Genomic DNA, 22,735 nt, shown 5'->3' on the forward strand with positions numbered 1-22,735 from the left:
TGTTGTAGTAATCAGGAAATGACAATTTTGCTCTCGCATCTCTTGTTTCATAGCTGGTGGCTCCTATTTCATGATATCCAGGTCATTAGGCCCAGAGTTTGGTGGAGCTGTAGGGCTGTGCTTTTATTTGGGAACAACATTTGCAGGAGCGATGTACATTCTTGGTGCCATTGAGATTTTATTGGTGAGTAATACTGGAATAGTCATGATTTTAAGACAGCTGGCAGAAAATACTGCAGTATTCTTGTCCCATATTTGCATACACATTCACAAATCAGACTGGAAGGTCTCTAATTCACTATGGTCAGTGTTGACCTTTCAAAGTTACACACACTATGGATACCTAGAATGCAAAGTCTACTGAAAATGTGGATGAAAGCATGACTAAATCAAAGACACATGCTCGTCATTGATAACATTGGCTCAGTTGCCCCACTGAAATAGGCTTATTAGCCCTTGATGTTTTTTCCTGTAAACTCAAGGATGGTTCCTGGTGAAGAGCATGCTGCAGTGATAAACATTTTTGGTATGGGAACAAGATTACTACAGTAGTATAGACAGAGTTCTGTTTCTGTGCTCCTTCAGCTTGCTTTCTTCTTATTTCAGACATATATTGTGCCACAAGCAGCAATTTTTTATCCATCCGGTGCCCATGATGCATCCAGTGCTATGCTAAACAACATGAGGGTGTATGGAACTGTATTCCTCATCTTAATGGCAGTGGTGGTCTTTGTAGGTGTGAAATATGTTAACAAATTTGCTTCCCTCTTCTTGGCCTGCGTAGTAATATCCATATTATCCATTTATGCTGGAGCTATCAAGTCCATCTTTGATCCACCTGAATTTCCGTGAGTAATATTTCTTCCTTGGTGGGGTATAGCTTTGACTACAGGTTTGGAAGATGGGATTCAGTGGAAGTTACTTAAAACTTTATCCTCATACATTGTCAAAGTTTCTTTTTTTGTAAATTATTTCAGATTATTTTTTAACTGTATATAGTAATATATACTTGCATAGTATAGGCAGAACTCATGGAATAGAAATTCCTTGGGCTAAAATAATGTCACATTCCTTAACTGTTTCAGTAGAATTAAGTCTTGTGAGTGTACTAGATTGATGGAGGTTGACATTTCTCTACTTCCCACAAAGACAATGCAGTATCTTAGCCTACAGCTATTGAGTTACTTTCAAGCAAGAATTTATGCAATCCTCCTCAACAAGGAAGAGCGTGGCAGCTCCATTTTCCCCTGGCCAGTAAGAAATGATGTGCTGCCTTTGTGGTTGGAAACTGTGGTGGTGTATTGCAGTTGCTCCCTCAGAAGTAGAACATCTCTTGGGAATGAGGGAGGTACGATGAGTTCATGCTGAAGCTCCCCTTAATTTAAAAGCAATTGAGTTTACTGCATGAGAAGCTCTGCTCTGGAAGTATGTCCCTTGGCTTGTTAAACTCGTGATAAGGTTTCTTAAACTCAGAGCTGAAGCAGCAGTAATGTGTATGCATGCGTTTTACCAGAAATGCAAACAGTATTTCCTGATACTGCTGGCAGGAGATGGAATGTGGAAATAGAGGAGTTGAGACCGCATAATTATTTACGTTTCAGTGTTGTGACTGAGCAGTCACAATCCTCAAGTGCTCTCTTCAGATATTTAGGGCCCAATGATTATAATAACTTACAACAGTGGCAGGTTCACAGCTGTAAAAAATAGTGTCTTTACTTCCCCTCATTACCTCTTGTATTGTTCTTGAATGTTCTCCCTGTCACTCTTCATTGGGCAGTACTCCTTTGTCTGTTACGGCGATAACTGGATATTGTGCTTATCTTTTATACAGGAGGCCAAGGCTCTAAACCCTAAAGAAATGGCCTTGTGTCTTCCATTTTCTTGGCTTGAGTACTTGAGATCTGTGAACTAATACAACTTATTAAAATGGCAGAAAATAGTAAATTTTCACCCCCATGCTGCTCTCATTGAGCATTTTATAGCAATGGGAAGAGAGGCTGAATAGACTTCAGTGGCAGCGAGCTGTTATTCATGTTGTATCACACTGTCTGTGGAACCATTTTTGGAGATGTGTGTTAAAAATCTTGAATGCTGGAATAAACTTAGGTGGCGAGGTGAATTACAGCAGGAACTGGATGATTCCAGGAGAGATAATATTTATCTTCTGACAAAGAGAACGTTTTCTAATTGTGACTGAATTGTATACTTCTAAGTCTGAAGCTAAAATGTCAGAGGTCACTTTAGTGCTGCTGCTCAGAAACTGGTATATCGTCTTTTGAATTATCTTCAGATATTCTTAGTACCTTCCATTCCTACAGTTCTGTTAAAATGAAAATAAAAATGTTGCGTAATGTTTCCCTTTCATTATTTAATAAATAAATTTATCCCTGTTGCCAAATTCATTAAATCACAATTTTACACATCTCCCAAAATTGGTGGAAACATCCAACCTTCAAGCTAAACAGATGCATCGTCTTCTTCTGCTACCACCATCTTTTTGAAGCTGAGAAATAATGTAGAAAACTAGAGCCACTTGAAGCTTCCACTGTGTGAAAGGGGGGTGATGGAGAAAGGCAGATTTCATATTGTAGGTGCTGTACAATAACGCTGTTTTTTACATTTTCCTTCCAGAATTTGCATGTTGGGCAACAGGACTTTGATCAGAGATCAGTTTGATGTTTGTGCCAAAACCATAGTTAAGGATAATATCACCGTGGCTTCTAAGCTTTGGGAGAACTTCTGCCACAATACAAACTTAACCACTGAGAACTGTGATGAATACTTCCTACTGAACAATGTTACAGAGATAGCAGGCATTCCAGGAGCTGCTAGTGGCATTTTAAAAGGTGTGGCATAAAAATATATAACTTGTATAAAAATAGTCTAGCTCCTTCTTTGTCCAGTCCTGAATGTAATATTGTTGAAAAGCTTTCAGTATTGAAATGAATGCTAGAGAACAGATGCTGTGTGCTGGTGCTGAGCACTTAAGGTTCCAGTTTACAAAGGGACCAGTAGTCTGATTGCTAAAATGGATTCAGCATTTATTAGTGAAATTTGAAATGCCAACAACATAATTCCATGTTTTCCCCCATCTAAAGAGCAAACCAGTATATATCCAGATCTCTGGTAAATATTGCTGCTGTTAATTTGCAGTTGTGTGTATAGTGGATATAGTGACCCATTAAAAAGGCTTAGTGTATTTCTGGGGATTAAAATCGGTATGAAGCTAAAAGAAAGTTACATGTAGTAATTTTTAGAGGATAAAATGTGCTTAGATTTCTGTTGACCATTCATATCTATTTATTAATTTTGTTTTGTTTTTGAAAGCGTGAAATAAAAATTTTCTTTCCCGTAACTTGCATGTCTTAATTTGTATTGTTCACTGAATTGCATGCATTACATTTGTAATCTTCAGTAGTGGATTTATTGCAATGAGAACAACTCTGAACTGAAATATGCTTTTCTTTTTTGTGGTGTGATGATGATGCTGAAGACAACTTATGGAGCAATTATTTGGAGAAAGGAGAGATACTGGAGAAAGCACATCACCCCTCTGTTGATGTAGCAGGCCAGAAGAGCAGTTTTCATCTGTATGTGCTTTCAGATATATCTACTTCATTCATGGTGCTGGTTGGCATCTTCTTCCCATCAGTGACAGGTGAGAATATTAGGGAAAGTGGCACTGTGGGTCTCTGACCTTGATCTTATGTCTATAATGTATTTTCAGGCATCATGGCTGGTTCAAACAGATCAGGGGACCTCAAAGATGCACAAAAATCCATTCCTGTTGGAACGATTCTTGCTATCGTCACCACATCATTAGTCTGTATCCTTTTAAAATCAGTCCTAGTGCATTGCAAGTGACTCACGTGAGTGCTTATGTATCTGATTTGTGGAACTGCTTTCAGGTGACTAAATTATTGTGAGTATGGTTGGTCTCCAACAAGAAGAAAAGTCCTTGTGCTGGAAGCATCTAAATTGCTATCCTATGGTTTTCCAACTCCTTTTTTTTTGTGTGTTTTGTTTTGTTCTTTTGTATTTTAGTTGCTTTTCTTTGCTACATAATTGTCTGTAGCTTTTCAGACTGGTTAAATACAGATTCATATTTTTCTTAGGATGTAGTGGACTGATAAGGTGAGGGAAAGCTTCAACCACAGAAATCATAGATTTCAGGTCCTTTAATGTCTTTTTAGTTTGAGTGACTTAAAGTAGTGTATGCTTTCTTGAGCACTTTAAGACAAGACAAACTAGAGAGAGTCTAGTTGTTTAGTACATCCCCTGCTGGCAGGTGTGGAAGTTGTACAATGTCTGTACTCAGAAGTAAGCTCTGTGTCGCCGTGAATGACTCATAATTTCCAGTGAGAACAGAGCACTTTATTTGCAAATGATGAGGATGTCCCTCACTCTGGATTTCTAGCTGCTGAGTGTGTGTTCACAGGAACAGATTTTGTTCCAGTTGAAGATCTGAGGCTCTGTGTATGGAGCCATGGCAGCTTTGCTTAGGAAAAGCTGTCTTTTTAAAAATCTTTTTTCCTGCTAGAGAGATGTCTTTCAGCTTCAGCTAGCCATTGATTTCCTAAACCTCAATTCATCAAGATAGGAGACTTTCTGAAAAAGCCAAACGACCCATCCCTCTAACCTCCCACCCCAAGCAAACAAACAAATCCCCAAAATGAGAAACCACCACCAACAAAAAACACTAATGAGTAAAACCTTCAAAATAAAATTTTAAGAGCTTTCTAAATAAATGCCCACGAGGGGGGTTGGCTGCAGAGGTGCTTCTCCTGGATCTTCTGCTGTTTTGAAATTGTTTTCTGCCAGCCCTTGCAAGGCTGTCAGTCAGGATCCCAGGTTTTTAGGAGCTGACTTTTCCAGATGTTATTACTGGAACTGACCTTGTACTAAAAAACAAAAAAGCAAATAAAAAACCCAAACAGCCAACAAACAACAAAAATGTTTCCTCTGAGTGTAATACCTACTAAACCAGGTCACACGTGTGACCAAGCTTAAATAGTTTCGTAGAGAATAATCTCACATGTAAATATTATTACACCACCCAGCTGAAAGCTTGCACATAATTTCTAGGAGAAAACAGTGTTTCTTCTTTTCTTATACTTTGTATTTTTTAATTGTGTTTCAGAGATGGAAGTAGAGCTTATGATTTAAACATCTAAATTTCAGTCACCAGATCAAAACCTTTCCTGAAATGCTAGAGCCAAGAAAACTGAATTATGTTATACTTCCCAGTGCAGAAATAGTAGAGTTTAACAACAAAACACATATTCAAAGACTTATTGGTGATGTGAATTGCCCTCAGAGATCATAACATGAGAAAGTGCCAGGTAATTATTTGCCAGCTGTTCAAAATATCTTCAGACATAAGAGAAGAAGCAGGAAAAAGTATTTTAATATTATTTTATGTTCTTTAGTTGTAGATGAAATTGATGTTTACATGCAAGTTACTTCCTAGAAGGTTATCACCTTTATTGTAACACTTCAAGCAATATTATTCTAAAAATTGAAACTTAGAACAGTAACTGTTTGTCACTTATATTAGAAAGCATATATGAGCAGTGGGATGTTAATCTACTTACTAGTGGAAATACTGTAGTACAAATGCTTTAGGATGGAGGCAGATAGTGAACTTTTCCCAATACTTTCCAGTTTTCATCTGCCATGTCTAAATAAATCCTGCTTCCTTAACACGGTCTGTACTCAAGACTTCAGTTGTGTGTTGTTATTTGGAGCCTGCATAGAAGGTGTAGTCCTAAGAGATAAGTAAGTAACCATTAAGCTTTATGCTTTAATACTGTACGTTTTTTCCTTTTAGCAAGGAGTGCTGCTTTTCCCTCACTCATCTCCTTTAATTATTATTATTTTTTTTTTTGCCTTTATCTCTGGGTCACTTTTATCCATAGTTGTATGTTTCTCACACAGAAACCAAAATAAGAAACCCAACCAGACATCCATAACAGGATAAAGGTTAATATTTGGTTTACTCTGCCCCTAGATTATTTATTTAACATTTTTGTCTGTTAACACATAACGGTGTTTCCAATAGCAGTCTACAAGTACTTTTTATTTTTAAAACTTCTCTCACACTGATTGTCTCATGCCTGTGGACAAGCAGGGAAGTGCATGTGAATATAACTAAGTCTGAGGGGAAAAGCAAACAAGCCAAACTACCAAATAGAAGCAATAAATCTGCCTGTAGGATTGTCTGACGCTGGGTTGTGCTGAAAAAAAAATCATTTTTTTTATTGTTAAGAAATGCAGATCTTTCCCAATGCAAGTATGAAATGGCATACTGGCAATGAAGTAAGAATTTCACAATAAGTAATAAAAAAAATTCTAAGTTCAAATTGCTGAAATTGGGTTATGGATGTTTGCTAGCTGTGTATTAGAAGTAACTGAGATTATTTTTTTGCTTCTTTCTATATTTCCCATTGCAGAGAATATCTGATAGTTAATATTTAAATGACATTTTAGAACTGATCAAGAAGACTGAACATGAGTATCAAAATACTCCTTTAAATGTCAGTGTCTTGCTGTTCCTCTCTGCAGGTACGGCGATGCAGTGAACAAGAACTTAGTGGTGGGCACCCTTTCATGGCCCTCTCCGTGGGTCATTGTGATCGGGTCCTTCTTTTCCACCTGTGGAGCAGGTCTGCAGAGCCTTACCGGAGCCCCCCGGTTGCTGCAGGCAATAGCAAAGGACAACATTATTCCTTTCCTCTGGGTACGTGTGTAAAAAATGACTCTCTGTACATAGTAACTAGCTAGTGATTTGACTTTGTGCTGCTGGAAGTAAGATTTGTTTTCCCAGCATTGAAGCGAAGGTCAATATATATATTTTTTTCCCCATACTCTGTTTTCCTTTGTTAAAAACTGGAATATTTTTAAAGGACTTTGAATTTGCCTATATGGTCATTTTGTGAACATTCACATCTAATTTGATGAAGCAGAGAAAGCCATTATAATTAACTCTCTTTTTTAGATAGGGAAAAAAGTGTTAAGAAAATTATTACAGTTTCTCTAAACAGATTGCCTTTTTTTCATTTTATACTTACGAAATATGTGGAAGATATGCTTGATATCTAATGGTGAAAGTTGCAAATCTTTCTGTTTCTTCAGGTTTTTGGTCATGGCAAAGCAAACGGCGAACCAACATGGGCTCTTCTATTAACAGCATTAATTGCTGAGCTGGGAATTCTTATTGCTTCCCTTGACATGGTGGCTCCCATTCTCTCAATGTAAGAAGCAGGACAGTTACTGTAAAAACAAACAAAAAAACGGTGAACTAAAACAAAACACAGAAAACATGCGTTTGGGTTTTACTAATTTGATTGTATGTCATAACCATATCCTAAACTGGTAAAACAAATTACTGGAGCCTGAGTTCCTTTTTAATTATTTCTCTAACCTGTGGCTCTTAATATAAATCTATTTGTTGCAGTTCTGGAATGTTCTGGGAATAAACGTGGTTTTGGTATAGGCATATTTTCTTTGGGAAAATATTATTTCCAATACAGAATGTTGTAAAAGACAGGGCTGATGTTGCAGATACGTTTAGATTTGTCCAATTAGAAATTCTAAGAACTGTACACTGATAATTCAGGCTAATAAAAACTATATATATTAAAAAACTATACTTCGATAGTAAATAATCCATGTTATTATAGTCTGTCAATGTGTATGCTGAAAAGTGTTGTTGATGTTATATGTTTGTTCCTGCAGGTTTTTCTTGATGTGTTACCTCTTTGTTAATCTAGCATGTGCAGTACAAACGCTTCTTAGAACTCCAAACTGGCGGCCCCGATTTAAATACTATCACTGGTAAGCAAATGGCCAGTGTGCTCAGCACCTGGTCTGTGATCTACAGCGTGGATCTGGGGAGAATCCTCTCCATGAGAGCTGTGGACATGTTCTCTTTTCTGGATATTGGATTTAGACAAGGGAACATCAATGTAATATTCATAGTGAATCAGACCCAGATAATTAATGGAATGAGTTTTGTTCCTACAACAGGATACTAAAACTGTGGGAGACATAGGAGATCCCCAGGAAGTCATATTCATTGGCACTTCAGATAGAATATTTAAAGAAAAAGGAGCAAGATAATAACTGAAGTTAGTATTTCTTTATTCATTTGCTTTTCTATCCCACTACTCATAATATCTTTGCTTTTTGTTTTAGGGCGCTCTCATTTTTAGGCATGAGTATTTGCCTGGCACTGATGTTCATTTCATCTTGGTATTATGCTTTGGTAGCTATGCTAATTGCAGGAATGATTTACAAGTACATTGAATATCAAGGGTAAGTATTAACTGAATAGGAAATGGTAGGAAGAAGACTGGCTGTGTTAGTTATTAACCATTTCCACCCTATACCTCAGTTAGTGAAAGGCATGGTCCAGAGAGTGAAATAGAGGTTTTTCTTAGCAATATATATATATATTTTTTCTTTATTTTACTGTGTCAGTACTAATTGAAAGCCACTGAAATCTTAGGGGTGTGTTTTGTTAAGTCTCTGAAGATGTTTGATTACATATGTGGGTCACAAGAAGCAGAAACCGTGGTTGGGGACTTTTCCTCTCATTTACCACACACAACTGCTTCAGGCCCAGAACAGCTGAAGGCAGACTGTTAATCTCTGATTTGAATCTGGCTGTAGTGTTGTTGTATAACCTGATTTTAACAAATATTGAAATGCCTGCTGTTTATGCTTGGGAAACCTCTGGAGATGTTGATTACAAATTCAGTGCAGGAAGGTGGTGTCCTACGCATTTGACTGAAATATTTGCATTTTGCTCATGTGATATGCATCACACATGGATAAACGTATGTGCATGTGATGCATGCTGTGCATCACAGTATTGAACTCATAAGGTAATAATTTCTCTGTGTCGTGATTGTGAATGTGCATTTAAATGCTCATAAAACTGAATGATGGCTAAACTGTGTGTTCTTCACAGTGCAGAGAAGGAATGGGGTGATGGTATCCGGGGTCTTTCGCTCAGTGCTGCAAGATATGCCTTACTCAGACTGGAGGAGGGTCCTCCACACACAAAGAACTGGAGGTATTCATTTTAAACTAGTAGATTGCACTGATTTGATTGTCTATGTACACACGAGGTATTAAATTGGATTCCAAGCAAGATTTTGGGGATCTGTGTGATTGAATTTAAACGCCCAGAATATCTATTCAGAAATGGAACCTGTTAAGATTGCCACGTGCAGAGTTCCAGAGGCCTACTGTAATTTGCTGAGGGCATGAAGAAGTCACTGCTACCATTTAAGGCTTAAAAAGTGAAAGAGAGGCCAACGTTTTTCCCTCTGACTTTGTATGTTAAGCCAGATTACAGAACTCTCCTCTGAGTTGTGTTGCACAACTCTTGTCAGGCTCTGAACAGGAGAAGTAGGAATCTCCCTTAAAAAAAAAAAAAAAAAAAAAAAGTGTCTGCAAGTCTTTTTGAACTTGCTTAATCTTAACTTAAGAGGGAGAATAATGTAACTACTCTGTAAAAATATCTTAAGAGACAAAAAGCAGAATGATAAAAACATTCATGTTTCCCAAACTTTTGGCACAGGGTAGATCTGGAGGGACAGCCTTTCTCACAAAGCATGTACTATAATTGTGCTTAAAAGAGCCTTGAAAAATCAACCATGTAATAAGACACTAATGAAAATCTCTTAAGCTAAGTACATGAATGGGTTTTATGACTGTCAAAACAATACAATTCCCTCAGTGCCTCAAATCTGCTTTGAATCAAGAGAAATAAATTATTAATTAAAGCCCTCCTAATGGAGGGGAGAGAGTGTAGTTATCAGAGTTAATATTCAGGCACAATTAAAGTGATGAATAAGGCAGCTTTTCAGAAGTGTCTTTGTAATTTATTAATAAAAGAATTAATTCTCTTTCCATTTTCTCCAGACCTCAGTTGCTGGTGCTTTTGAAACTTGATGAAGACTTGCATGTAAAATACCCAAGATTGTTAACGTTTGCATCCCAGCTGAAAGCTGGCAAAGGTTTGACTATTATAGGATCAGTCATCCAAGGGAACTTCTTGGAAACTTATGGAGAAGCCCAGGCTGCTGAACAGGTCAGTGTGCTAAATCAGTCCCTGAAGGAATTTCTTAATCTTTCATGGCAAAAAGCATATCAGTAAGACTTTCATGAGATACAGGACAAGCTGAGTAGTGCTACAGTTGTTTGTTAAAGGGCTTGCAAACATTTCAGCTTATTTTTCTTTGAAAAAAATAAGATGAATGCTTTCCACCTGTAAAAGAAGCCTGACTGCATATAACTGTCTTAATTTATAGAAAATATAATCTGGAAGTTTATCTATGTTGATTAATGAAGGGAAGATGACTATTTAGTTTCTTGACGTAACAAGAAACATTTCAGTGACTTTCAATTATTATTGTGATCTCTTGATGTACTGCATTTCTTTCTGCACGGTGATAAATTTATCTCAAAAAGCATTAAAAGATGGTCTTGAAAATTTGTTAATAAATCGTTTAATCCTTCTCACTGTGTAAACCTGATATCATAGGCCTGCTTTCATCTGTGTCTTATCTGCATATCGTTGTTTTCCCCAAAGGGTTTTTGTATAGGAGCACTGTTAAAAAAGGAAAAATGAATTCATAGGCCTACAGGTTGAGCGAGTTTAATTTTTAAACAAATAGGGGGCATGGAATTCTTGTGTGGGATGTCTGTGGGATTCAAGTGGGGATTTAGTGCATGTATGTGTTAAATGAATATAATAACACATCAAACTGCATAAAGATATCTGAAACTGGAAATCCAAGTGGAGGTAATTAACTGGGTGTTTAAAGAGGTGGATGTTTTAAGATTAGAAAATGGAAAGTGGTGTAGGAACAGATATTGCTTACTGCTGCAATTATTATGAGTAAGAGATTATAGCACAAGTGCAAAAGAGAAGCTTGCTTTGTCTTGGAAATAATCGTGTTTGGAAGGGAACTTTCTGTGCTTTGGTATAGGTATTACATACAATGAGTGGGCATTTTCTCTTCTGCTTTATTAAGGAAAGTGATTGAGCTGAACTTTGCCATAGAACGTGAATCACATGAATCAGGAATGTACTCTGTAATCAAATGATAGACAAAGACATGGAATTCTTCTTCTGTATGAGGTTTCTCCTTGACTGTCTTCCAGACTATTAAAAATATGATGGACATTGAAAAGGTGAAAGGATTCTGTCAAGTAGTTGTAGCCAATAAAGTTCGGGAAGGAATTGCCCACTTGATCCAGTCCTGTGGGCTCGGTGGCATGAAACATAATACTGTGGTTTTGGGATGGCCGTATGGATGGAGGCAAAGTGAAGATCCAAGGTCATGGAAGACTTTTATAGGTGAGTTTTGAAGGTCTGTGGGACCAGAGATTGTGCACCAAGATGTTTATTGCACATACATTACATACTGGGGATTTTAACAGAATCCTTGTGAAATTTATTTATTTTTTAACAGTTTTTGTTTCTTCTGTTGATCATGAACTTCATGTTGAGTTAATAAAGCTTAAGTCTTAAAAAATAAAAGTGGTCTCATATTCTTACACGGTATTGCTGGGGTGGTGTGTGCTGGGTTGTTTGCTTGTTTTTTAAATAAATGTGGTAATCTGAAGCCTTTGGATTTATGTTACAAAAGGTGTAAATACAGCAAGTGAGGCTAAGTTCATGAAGGAATTAAAATCTTCCATGTGAGACCAGCTGATGTGGTTGAAGAGAGAGGGGCAAGTGTGTCTGTGCTTTCAGACAAAGCAATAAGCAAATTGTCTGTAGAAGATTTCTTACAAAACTGATTTATATTTGAAATATCATTTTTTGTAGCCAGGAGGCCTACGAAAGTTTTTCAAAGATTAATTTAGCAGTTAAAATTAATCTTTCTAATGAATGCTTCAAAATGATTGACTTCAGAGATACAGTTTTGGTGGCAAACTATTATTTTTTACCTAGATAATCTCTTTCCACAGGTGCTAATCTAGTCATCTTTATTATGGGAGCTAGCACTGCCCTTGCTCTATCACTGTCATTCTCCTGATGTCTCAGATAGTCCAATTACTTAACAGACAAATTAGAACATCTGCTTCTTCCTTGTATTTAGCTTTGAAGATCACAGCCTTTATTTCAGACATGAAATAGGGCTTGTGTTCCTATAAGTCTATTTCATCCTAGCTGCATTGTTTGTCTGATGTGTCTGTGCAAGCCTTCCATTATGTACTTTTCTTCATGTAAGTGATAACTTTTATGGTTTACTGACATTTGCTTAATGAGTGGCTTTTTTTTTGTTTGTTTGCTTGTTGGTTTTTTTTACTATAGATGACTTTGGCAGAATTGGAGGTAATTGTTTGTTCTTTCCCCTCTTGGCAGGTACTGTTCGTTGCACAACTGCAGCCCATCTGGCTCTGCTGGTTCCCAAAAATGTGTCTTTCTATCCCAGCAACCATGAGCGTTACAATGAAGGCAACATTGATGTGTGGTGGATTGTGCATGATGGAGGCATGTTGATGCTTCTTCCTTTTCTACTCAAACAGCACAAAGTAAGGAGCTTAGAAAAAGAATGTTTGTTACCAATTACTTTAGTATGCATTACTGTAAAGAAAAAAGGTCCAGTAGCATTGCTTGCAGCGATAAACGACAGTAGTTATATTGGTAAGCTCATTTCATAAAGCAGATTGCTATTAAAACAAATAGATTGAGAGCTCGTGTTCCCTCACCAGGTTTGGAGAAAATGTAAGATGAGAATTTTTACTGTGGCTCAGATGGATGACAACAGCATCCAGATGAAGAAGGATTTGGCTACTTTCCTCTACCAACTCCGAATAGAGGCAGAGGTAGAAGTGGTGGAAATGGTAAGGGATTATTTGAGCCTGTTTTTCACTTCGTGATGGAAATGATGGTGTTTAATTATGACTGGAGAGCAATATTTTTTTTCTTATTTCTGCAGCAAAATAGTGATATTTCAGCATATACTTATGAGAGAACTCTTATGATGGAGCAGAGGTCTCAGATGCTGAGGCAAATGAGGCTGACAAAAACAGAGCGGGAAAGGGAGGTATGTCATTTGTGGTGATTACTATGGGCTGCTGAGGTGGATGACGCAGTGCCTTCCTGGTGGTGTTTTATAATAGCTGCTTCTAAATTAAACTCCTGTATTCTAAAGCTAAAAGGAAATACACATAGTGTAGCTTTTTGTTTCCCTGAATTGCTTGTTGTCACTGAACAGCCTTGCTGCACATGCAAACCCATGTTAGAAATGGTTTGTTTTAGGAAAAAACAATGGCAGCATATAAGCTGCAGAAACAATTTATGTGTTCCTGTTTGCAGTGCAAATGATGCTCAGTGACGTGAGGATGTAAGTCTGAACCCAGTTGATTTTTGCTTTATGTGGGATGTCTGAGGCTTGTCTCAGTTTATAGAATAACCCGTTTTCCTACTGGAAGCTTCATTGTAAGTTGGACTGTTGGCCTTTGAAGTATTCAGTCTTATTTTTGTGCATGCATTCGTCCAACTTTTTGTCATCAATTTTGTGTCAAACGCTGGCTGTTTCAGATCATGTCATGATGTGAGATAGAAAGTCTTTTTTTCCTTTCTATTGTATAGATACATGCATCCGTTAGACTGAATTCTGCATGGCTCATAGTCATCTAAATAAAGTCAGTTAGGTTATGTAGGATTTTTAGTTAGGGCAGTCATTTAGCATCTGAGCTGTCCTTGGCACTAAATTGACTGCATGCAATAAAAGATGCAATAGAACAAAAAGTCTTTCATTGCTTAGAAAGAACCGTAAGTGGTAAAACAAACTCTGAGTTCACCTTGTTGTTCACTTCTAGGCTCAGCTAGTAAAGGACAGACATTCAATAGCACGTCTGGAAAGCTTGTACTCAGATGAAGAAGATGAGGGGGACACTATGCCTGAGAACATTCAGATGACCTGGACGAAAGAGAAATGTGATGCTGAGAAGCGGAACCGAGGCAGTGCTGTGGGAAGCTTTAGAGATCTCATCAGCATTAAACCGTGAGTCTTGTCAGAGTCAGTGGTGTGCGCCTCCTGAAGGTCTAGTTGTGCTTTGAGTTTATTGTGTTTTTCCTTCTAATCCTTGATTTAGACTTGCACAGGAAACACTGAGACCTGACTGAAAAGACAGCAGTTAGCCTCCTGAGAAATCTCTAACATTAAATCTGGCACACATGCCTCAGTATTTTTCTTGATATAGTCAATTCTGAACCAGAGACATTAAAGCCTATTCTGACTTTCCTCCTGCCTCCCAAATACATTAACAAAATGCACTCTTAAAAAAACAGACTGATAATTTCACGGATCTAATGGCAATTGATAAAAGACTGATAACTTCACTGACCTAACGTCAAATATGGATGTTTAACGCAGCAAAGAAGAGGCTGTGAGGATGATGATAGTGACTGAATAGAATATGTTTGTGATTAAAGCCCTTTAAGATGGATTTATTGTTGAAAGAGCATGGACATAAAGAACCATTTTAGTGTTACTAGGGGTGTACCACCTGAATAGCTAGAAGCAAAGCTTGTGGTGGCTAAGTATAAAAATATGTGAATATCCTGTGATCTCTTGATGTATTGCATCTTGCATGAAGAGTTCATCCCACCAGCTTTGCATACTTGACAAGGTTACAGACTTTTCTTGGCAATAAAAGCAGTGAGGAATCAAATTTGCTCTAGGGGGAAATCATATATAGTTCGTATACTGTAGAAATTCTGCTGAATTTGGTGTTAACTGCCTGTACTTTTTCCTCTTCCATGCTTTCAGAGAGTGGGAAAACTTGTAAGTTTGTTATTTTACGTAGAAGTGCCTTAAGGTGGTTGAGGGAACACTTTATCTCAACTAAGAGCAGGAAAAATATACGTAATTATGGAAGGAAGAATAAAAAATGAATTAGAGTTAAGCAGTCTTAGCAATGGTTTTAAAGGGAGCAGGATTAGCCACGTAAGCTAAGTATCATTATAAATAGCATGTAACATACTGTGAGTTATGCTGACAAATTATGGAGAAAAAACAAACAATTACAGGTCTGAACCTTTTTTCTTAAGCAAAGTGTCCCACAAAATGTGGATCCTTCCTCAACACTGTTATGTTGTTATTTTTGGCAGTCTCTGGACTCTTTAAAAAACAAACAAACAGAACAATAACAAAAAACCCTTTCTCATAGTCTACACCTTCATATCACTGGAGAGATGCAAGTTTTAAATGTCACTTCATAGAATACCGAACCTTTAATTTTCCATTACTTTTCTAAAACTATACACAGTTAATAGCAGCGCATTGTTTCTGGTGCTGGTTTCTTCCACACTTCCTGTAAACATAATCTGGTGCCTCTTTGTGTTGTCTGTGGCTTCCTGAAGCTGACATAGTGAAGACAGAGGATGTCCTTGCTCTATGTTAAATAAGAACTTGAAATAACAGAGGTAATTAAAAGTGGATAGACTGCTGTTAGTGTAACTAATATTAATCATACTACTGCATCTTCTTTTTTCTGTAAATATAAAATTTCAATATAAAATATAAAACTTCTTGCAAAACTAAGTATTTGGAAGAGCAGCAAGGTTACTAAAGACTTTTTAACTCATAACATGTAAAACCGAACGAGGAAAACTGCGTGTTCGTATTCAGTCTGCCTACTAATACCTTGTTTTTGTTTCTTCATTTTAATGTATTAAAACAAGTAGGAAATCATAGAATCCTCACTACTGGAAATATATTTGCCTTTTTATCAGTCTATTTCTGTTTTGCTTTTCCTTTTGCAGTACCAAAATAATGATTGATTTCCTGTAGGAAAGAAACATTTCCTGACTCAGAATTCCTAACAGATACTTTGCAGTTCTATTCCTGTGTGAATTGATGTTATTTTGTGGTGATAAATTGATAATGTGCCTATGTACAGAATTAATTGTGCACCTGGATTCTGAAAGAGCAGGCTTGTAAGGTCATTCTGCACCTATTCTCTTGTCTCCCACAATTTCTGAATCAAGTGGCTGATCAGATTTGAAAGCATGATTGTGATCTCAAAGATGCTCAGATCATCGGGCTGTTTTTGCAAATAGCCAGGCAGAGAGGTTGATTAGTGTCAAACTGAAGAAAAGGTTAAAATCTTTATTAAACACCAGTGAAGTCCCATCAGCAGGCATGCATCCAGCCATTTGTAGCATAGGAAGCTGTAGCAAACCAGGCTTTTTCTGGAGATGTCAAATGCTGTTCCACACAAAAAGACAAGTCCACTCACAGAGAGCATGAATGGAACACAGTGCTGCCCTCCTGTGCCTTCATTCTGATGAATCTGAGAAAAATGATGTTCTGGTACTGAGCCACGGGAGGTCTGTGCTGCCACAGGAGGGGATCTAAGGGAGGCTGCCAAAAGTGAAGACCCTGCAGTCACAACCACCTACGGTCAAAGAGCACGTCCCCTTGGGCAAATGTGTTTTCTGTCCTTGTGAAAGACTGTAAATCTTTATAAAACGTGCTTCCTAAAGAGCAGCGTAACTTCAACACTTGGAGACCTAACTCCAGGGATCTTAAGATGGATGGGCTGGCAGTATCTGAAGGACTTTGTGAAATCTTTTTAGTATCTGTGTCATTATTTGAAAAAATGTACTGTTGGTTGAGTTGACACTAGGCAGGGTATTTAGGAGACTTAAGGTACGCTTTTAAGGAATTCTTGGGCATTCTGTTTTTCATGCATGTTTCTGACAGGAAGTCTAAATGTGCTTTTCTGCAGGAACCAATCTAATGTCCGAAGGATGCACACAGCAGTGAAGCTGAATGAAGTCATTGTTAATAGATCCCATGATGCCAGACTCGTTCTCCTTAATATGCCTGGTCCTCCGAAGAACACTGATGGTGATGAGAACTGTATCCTTTCAGTCAGGCCTGGTCCACATACAGACTTTTTCTTTAATGTGTGTTCTCGAAGTTGTTTTGACACAAATGTCAGACTGTGATAAATGACAGTTTCCACTGAGTGGAGAGTACTTGCTTGGGGCTGCTACATAGTACTTGCTTAAAGCAAAATTTGCCATTGGTTGCTCTAAAAGCCTTGTAGATTTGAAATCAGTGTTGTCTCAATTCTTATTTAACATAACTTACCAAGTCCTTGCAAGTCTTGCTTGTGCAACAACACGCAATTCATTTGTGATGATTTTCTCACTAGAGAGAAAAGGGTAAAGAGTTTGACACTTAACATGTTCTAGGGCAGGAGCAAAGGCTAATTCTGAAAGGCGTACGGACTGCTGTATGATGCACAGTGTCATTTAAATGCTGGGGCCTGCATCCAGGGATGAAGTCTACAGTGCTGACTTTGGAGATTAATTCTCAATAGTGGATGTAGCAGATGTTTGAGGAGGCATTCACAGTAGCCAGCACTCTGAGTTCAGGACAGTGTCTGAAACCAAGTGAGCAGGAAGTGCTGATAGAGAGGGTGTATCTCAGGTGTATTCTCTCACAACGGAATTTGGAAGTTTAGCTGTGAATGCAATGCTCTGGTACAATTAAAATTCAAACCTACAGTATTTAGATACCTAGAAGGATACTTGCACCATGCCTCTAAGCAAGATTAGAGCTGGGGGTTGCAATCTGCAGAGCCTCCTGGCATTCTGTCCATAGCTTCTCTTCAGCCTTGGTTTGTACTGCCTTGTTAGCAAGCCTCTCTTTGAGCTGTGCCAAAAATAGGTGTATGCGAATCACAGACCAAATGATTGCAGTTTTCTCCTAACTCTGGAGGGAAACAGTGGTAACAGTTGGTACACAAAAGCTTGCTGGCTGAAAGAAGAAGAGAGAAAAACACTCCTCAGCATAAGGCTGTTTCAGGCACAGCTGCTACAGCTGCAGGAGAGATTTTGAACTTCAGGCTTTGGGTAACTTTGGGTGATGCTACTTACTCCTCCAGCCATCCCTAGAGAGGCTGAGCCCTTGTGACCAAACAGCATGCAGTATTCACAAAAGAACAACTGAGAGGAAATGCCTGTGTGTCCTGGTGCTCACATCATTTTGCTGGGAAGTGAGAGTCTTGCTTTCAAAAAAACTCCTAAAGCTGTTGAATATAGTACAGTTTAAACTTGGCTCTCATGTAGCATCTTGCTGTGAGATATTTCACAGCATAAGCATACAGAAATGTGTTCAGCCACAGGTAACATTTCTTAACTGTTGGAAAAAATCTGGTCTAAATCTGCCTGTAGGAACACTTCTCCTGTCCTGGGTTGAAATAAGAACTGTTCAGAGTTCTTTTTTTTTCATTGCTTATAACATTCTGAATCCAATGTTTTACTACAGTTCTGGAAGGGGGGAGGCATTTTGGTTTTAACATTTCTTTGTCCTTGACTTTCCTGAAACAGACATGGAGTTTCTTGAAGTTTTGACTGAGGGTCTGGAGAGAGTATTACTTGTCCGAGGAGGTGGCCGAGAAGTCATCACAATTTACTCCTGATTTAGTGCAAATTTCTAATGCTGGCCTACATTTACCTTATTGGTGATAACGGACATTCCAGTTTTAATGGGAGAAGAAAAAAAGGTTTTTCTGCCTAACTTTCTCCTCATCCAGTTCTCTTCATTGTCTTTCTGTTTGCAACATACATATCTTTTGGGGTTAAAGTGTTGGTACACCATCCAATTAGCAACATAATTTAATTGTGAAGCTGCCACATTATTCAGTTTCTGCTTTGATACTCCAGCATTTGTGCATGTAGTTTTACCATTAAACCTATTTTTGGACAACACTGCCATGTGCAGTATTTTTAGTAACTGTATGTAAAGTTAGGACATGAAAGCCAGTTACTGTAAAAAGATTTTAAAAGCTTTTTATATTAGGTTTGGGGAATAGAATAACATTATATAGCAGCTAGTTTCTGCTGAAGTTCAGCTATAAAGCATTTTCTAAGAGCACACTAAATTGTAAGAGAACTGAAAAAGCTTTTTTTTTTTTTCTGGGTTTATTTCCAGAACTAAACTCTCAGTATTGGATAAGAATTTATACTTTTAATACATTTATTGATAGAGATTTAAATAAATTATGTTGATATAGTTGGAATTATGTATGTAGCTTGCTACAAATTGTGTTGCTTCTGAGACTTGAGGTTCTGTGAGGCCAGATCCCTATTTATTTTTGTATTTATTTGTCAGAAATAATGGATACCCAAGGCTGCTTAGGAATACAGAGATCTCATAAATTTTGAATCATCAGTTGATTGAAGGACCAGTCCTGTGCAGTTCCTCCATGCTTTAAGTTTCTTGCAGGCCATCTGTCAAAGTACATTGAACATGTTGGAGTCCCGTGTGCAGAGCCAAGTGCTGTGCTACATGCACAGTGATGGGATTGCATTTGCACAAGTACAAGGGACCTGCTGCTTCATTGTGTGCTTTATGTTCTTAGAGGAAAAAGGAAGAAAAGATGACCTTTATAAACCAATAAGTCTCTGGAGATTTTGTCAAGCCCATTGAGTTGTACTTTATGTACAGAACATTCGTATTTTTTCAATAAAATGTTGCATATACTTTGAACCTATTCTCTGTTCTGTGTGCTCTAGTGAATTGCTTGGGAATACTATACCTGTCTTCAGCTTGCAGAATTTCTGTGATCTGATTTCAGTGCATCTGTTGAGTCAGATCCAGACTGTGCAGAGGAATGTGGTGCAGAGGTGTTGGTGTTTGCCCAAATGGCACAAGTGCTGCTCCGTGGAGGTGCCAACTTAATCTTGAAAGCCTGGTGCTGTGCCCAAGTGAGTAAAGGTTCGTGGGTCCGGAGCTACTGCCTTATTAAATAGCTGAGATCTGCTCTATGCCTATAGACCATGAAACACAAATGAACTGGTGTGCCCTTGGGATTCTAGCTGTGTGGGAAAGCAGTGATCCCTTACAGTGGATGATTGTGAGCTGACCTCGATGGGATGGATTAGTAGCATGGGGAGAAAGATCAGGGTTGACACACTGCTCTGATCTGTGTGATCCTGCTGGTTGATATGCGTAGTTCTGTCATCTTGGTTGTAATAATGTTCCTGGTTGGTTCACTTTGTAACAGCATTTCTAAGGCAGAAATCTAGAACTAGGCAGATTTTTATCCTAAATAAGAACAATATAATAAAGTTTTCTTTATGTAAGATTTTTATAGTTCAGGTTCTCTCTGGGAAATAGGACATACCAGACAGGAGAAGGATGGTGTTAGAATGTATGAGATTCCAGCAGCAGCACAGCCAGGAAACAACTTTAGGGTGAGCTCTACTGAATTATTACTATTTTCTTTAAGAATAGTCTTTGGTAAAGTTTTGAAAACAAAAATTGATTTCACTCACATTCTTAAGGCAATTGAAAGAATGGGGAAAAAAAAGGAAAGAATGAAGCTTTTTTTATTTGTAAAAAATAAGCTTTGTAAAGAGATCATTTTTACATCTTCAGATGAGTAATAGTAAGCAAATTAACAGTAAGTTTTAACACTTACTTGCAAGTATTCTATAGAAATAATAATGTTTACAAAATCATTTTATTCCTCTGACTTTTGTAGGTCCAGCTATGAGATACCTGTATTCTTTTACCAAATCTAAACTTACAATATAAACATGCTGAGACATGCATACACTTTGTCCTCATGAAGTTTCATGCATTTGGATGACGTAACTCCATCTCCTAGATGGATTTCAGTGCCATCTACTGCCTGACCTAAGTAGCATGTTGTGTTTTTGGTGTTTTTAGTATCAGTAATCAAGTGAACATCCTTACTGATGCAGAAGATGGGGTTCTCTAAGGTTATTCTATACTATGTGGATAAAAACTAATTCAGTATTTTAAGAACACTAACAATTTAGTAGGTTCTAATTAGGTAAGATATCCTTCTATGTAGTGGATTCAAGGTGAGTTCCTTTGGAAGGGGTGTGTTGATGCAACCTGGAAGTAGCATGGAAAAGGTCAAGGAAGCAAACCAGCAATGAGTTAGCTACTCTGAAGGTAACAGAATGATCATCTTCCATTCCTGTCCCTGCAATAGAGCTCTTTTCTGTTAAGGAGGTGAGAACGTTGCGATGAAAATACAACCAGATTAAGTTGGTGCTATCTGTACAGAGCTGTATATAGTTAACTACGACTAAAACCTCTATGGCAAGGTTTTTGATATTTAGAAATATTAAAAAAAAAAATAAAAATCCTACTTTAGAACAAAGTAGACACTTCTTGTTTGCTGCTTGCTTTAGCCTTCACCTTCAGAAAACCAGTAATCAATTAAAAACAGGCTATCAAAAAGCTGCTTTCCTTTCTGTGAGGAACTGTGTGTTGTTCTCCTGGTGCAGCCCAGCCTTCAAAGCACAAAAATTGTTTTCAGAAAAATAAAAGATTGCTTTAGAGACTAAAATCCACAAGAGGGCACTAGGCAGCCTCGTTTGGTGATTCTCTGGGCTTGCAGAAATACCACCACAGTTACCTAAATTATTTGTAAATTAACGTTGAGTGGCAATTTTTCATCTTATTAATCTAAACTGTACTTCTCTGAATTCTCCATGCACTGATAGGAAATGAAACACGATAAATTTAAAAGTTTCCATTTAAACAATTCATTCTCCTCCCTGTCCCCATTCCTCATTTTCTCATCTGCGTCATCCATAATAATGTTTGCTTCTTCAGTAATTCCCTTGGGAAGGAAGAAACTGCCTCATGCTGTGCTCTAGAGGTCAGAAGTTCTCATTCCATTCAGCAGTAATTATCCCCCTACGTAGCTGCTGGCCCAGGTTTGTAGGCAGATCCTGCCAATACCAAGTGCTGTTTTTCCCCCAGGGAGAGGTACCACATCATTCTGAATTTGCCATATCAGACAGCATCAGTCAGAACTACAGTGCAAGGTAATAGGCGATGGATTTCTGAAGGAGTTTTTCCTTAGTGGACACATGCTACACTCCAAGCTCTGGCAGCTCTCACTAGACTGCCCCTGCCAATGGGAAATTGAGTATAGTTTTCAAGTTTTGACCAAAATTCACTCACTGCCCTGAACATTATGAAGGCAGACCACTCACTGTTAGGAAAAACGTTGTCATGGCATGCCTCTTCAGCCAGCCACAGGAGAACCTGCCATCCATGCAGATGTGTCTTCCTCCTGGCAGTCCTAATGCTTGTTTTTCTGTCAGCTCCTGCAGCAAGCTTGTCCTAGTGCTTCAAGAACTGTTAGAGCTAGTGCATGTACTGTGTGTGATGAGTTGGAGGGCTGAACAAACTGGATAATTTCAGAAGTAAAAGGATACTTGCCAATGCTGAGTGGCAATAGGAGTTGTGCCTAACTTATCCCTGCGTAGCGTGTGTGAGACTGAAGCACTCCAGCTTTTAATGATTTCTGTAATTTTCTGGCAATATAAATAATGTAGAAAGCATTGCTGAAATAGAAATGTGGCAGGATGTTTCTGTTGCCTGCAGAAATTACATTCCTAACAGGTTAATTGCAAAGTCAGGCGGAGATTCTGACCTTTAAGAAGTCTGTGCTGTGCAAGTAGGCCAGTGAGTCCATGATGTTTAAAAAAAAAAAAAAAAAAAAGTAATAAGGGGAGTGTGGGACTATGCTGCATGCATATATCTCGTGGGATCCACTGCTAAAGAAGTAAAAAGTGTACTATTTTACAAAAGAAAATTGGTTTTGTTTTTACTACACAGTTCACCATTTATTTCGCCTGCCAACTCCAACTTGGAAGATGACCTCTTGATGTAACTTCTTCCATTGTCAATAA

At 38.0% G+C, this 22,735-nt stretch overlaps 1 protein-coding gene across 4 annotated transcripts in view; it reads left to right on the plus strand.

The window, feature by feature from the left end:
* Positions 1-22,373, plus strand: part of SLC12A4 (solute carrier family 12 member 4) — a 49,073-nt gene extending 26,700 nt beyond the window's left edge. For all 4 annotated transcript variants that reach the window (XM_031615415.2, XM_090149876.1, XM_031615416.2 and 1 more), the window contains 19 exons: positions 54-184; positions 607-848; positions 2,632-2,846; positions 3,494-3,658; positions 3,728-3,826; positions 5,721-5,778; positions 6,565-6,739; positions 7,135-7,253; positions 7,738-7,836; positions 8,197-8,316; positions 8,975-9,079; positions 9,934-10,102; positions 11,179-11,374; positions 12,389-12,558; positions 12,739-12,870; positions 12,966-13,073; positions 13,852-14,036; positions 16,768-16,901; positions 18,380-22,373. In XM_031615415.2, coding sequence (XP_031471275.2) covers positions 54-184; positions 607-848; positions 2,632-2,846; positions 3,494-3,658; positions 3,728-3,826; positions 5,721-5,778; positions 6,565-6,739; positions 7,135-7,253; positions 7,738-7,836; positions 8,197-8,316; positions 8,975-9,079; positions 9,934-10,102; positions 11,179-11,374; positions 12,389-12,558; positions 12,739-12,870; positions 12,966-13,073; positions 13,852-14,036; positions 16,768-16,901; positions 18,380-18,471 — 2,714 coding nt within the window. In that variant the 3' untranslated portion in view covers positions 18,472-22,373. The remainder of the gene's footprint in view (positions 1-53; positions 185-606; positions 849-2,631; positions 2,847-3,493; positions 3,659-3,727; positions 3,827-5,720; positions 5,779-6,564; positions 6,740-7,134; positions 7,254-7,737; positions 7,837-8,196; positions 8,317-8,974; positions 9,080-9,933; positions 10,103-11,178; positions 11,375-12,388; positions 12,559-12,738; positions 12,871-12,965; positions 13,074-13,851; positions 14,037-16,767; positions 16,902-18,379) is intronic.
* The last annotated feature ends 362 nt before the right edge of the window (positions 22,374-22,735 follow it).

This window comes from Phasianus colchicus, chromosome 13 (genome assembly GCF_987193195.1).
Source record: "Phasianus colchicus chromosome 13, bPhaCol1.hap1.1, whole genome shotgun sequence".
Classification (NCBI taxonomy): domain Eukaryota; kingdom Metazoa; phylum Chordata; class Aves; order Galliformes; family Phasianidae; genus Phasianus; species Phasianus colchicus.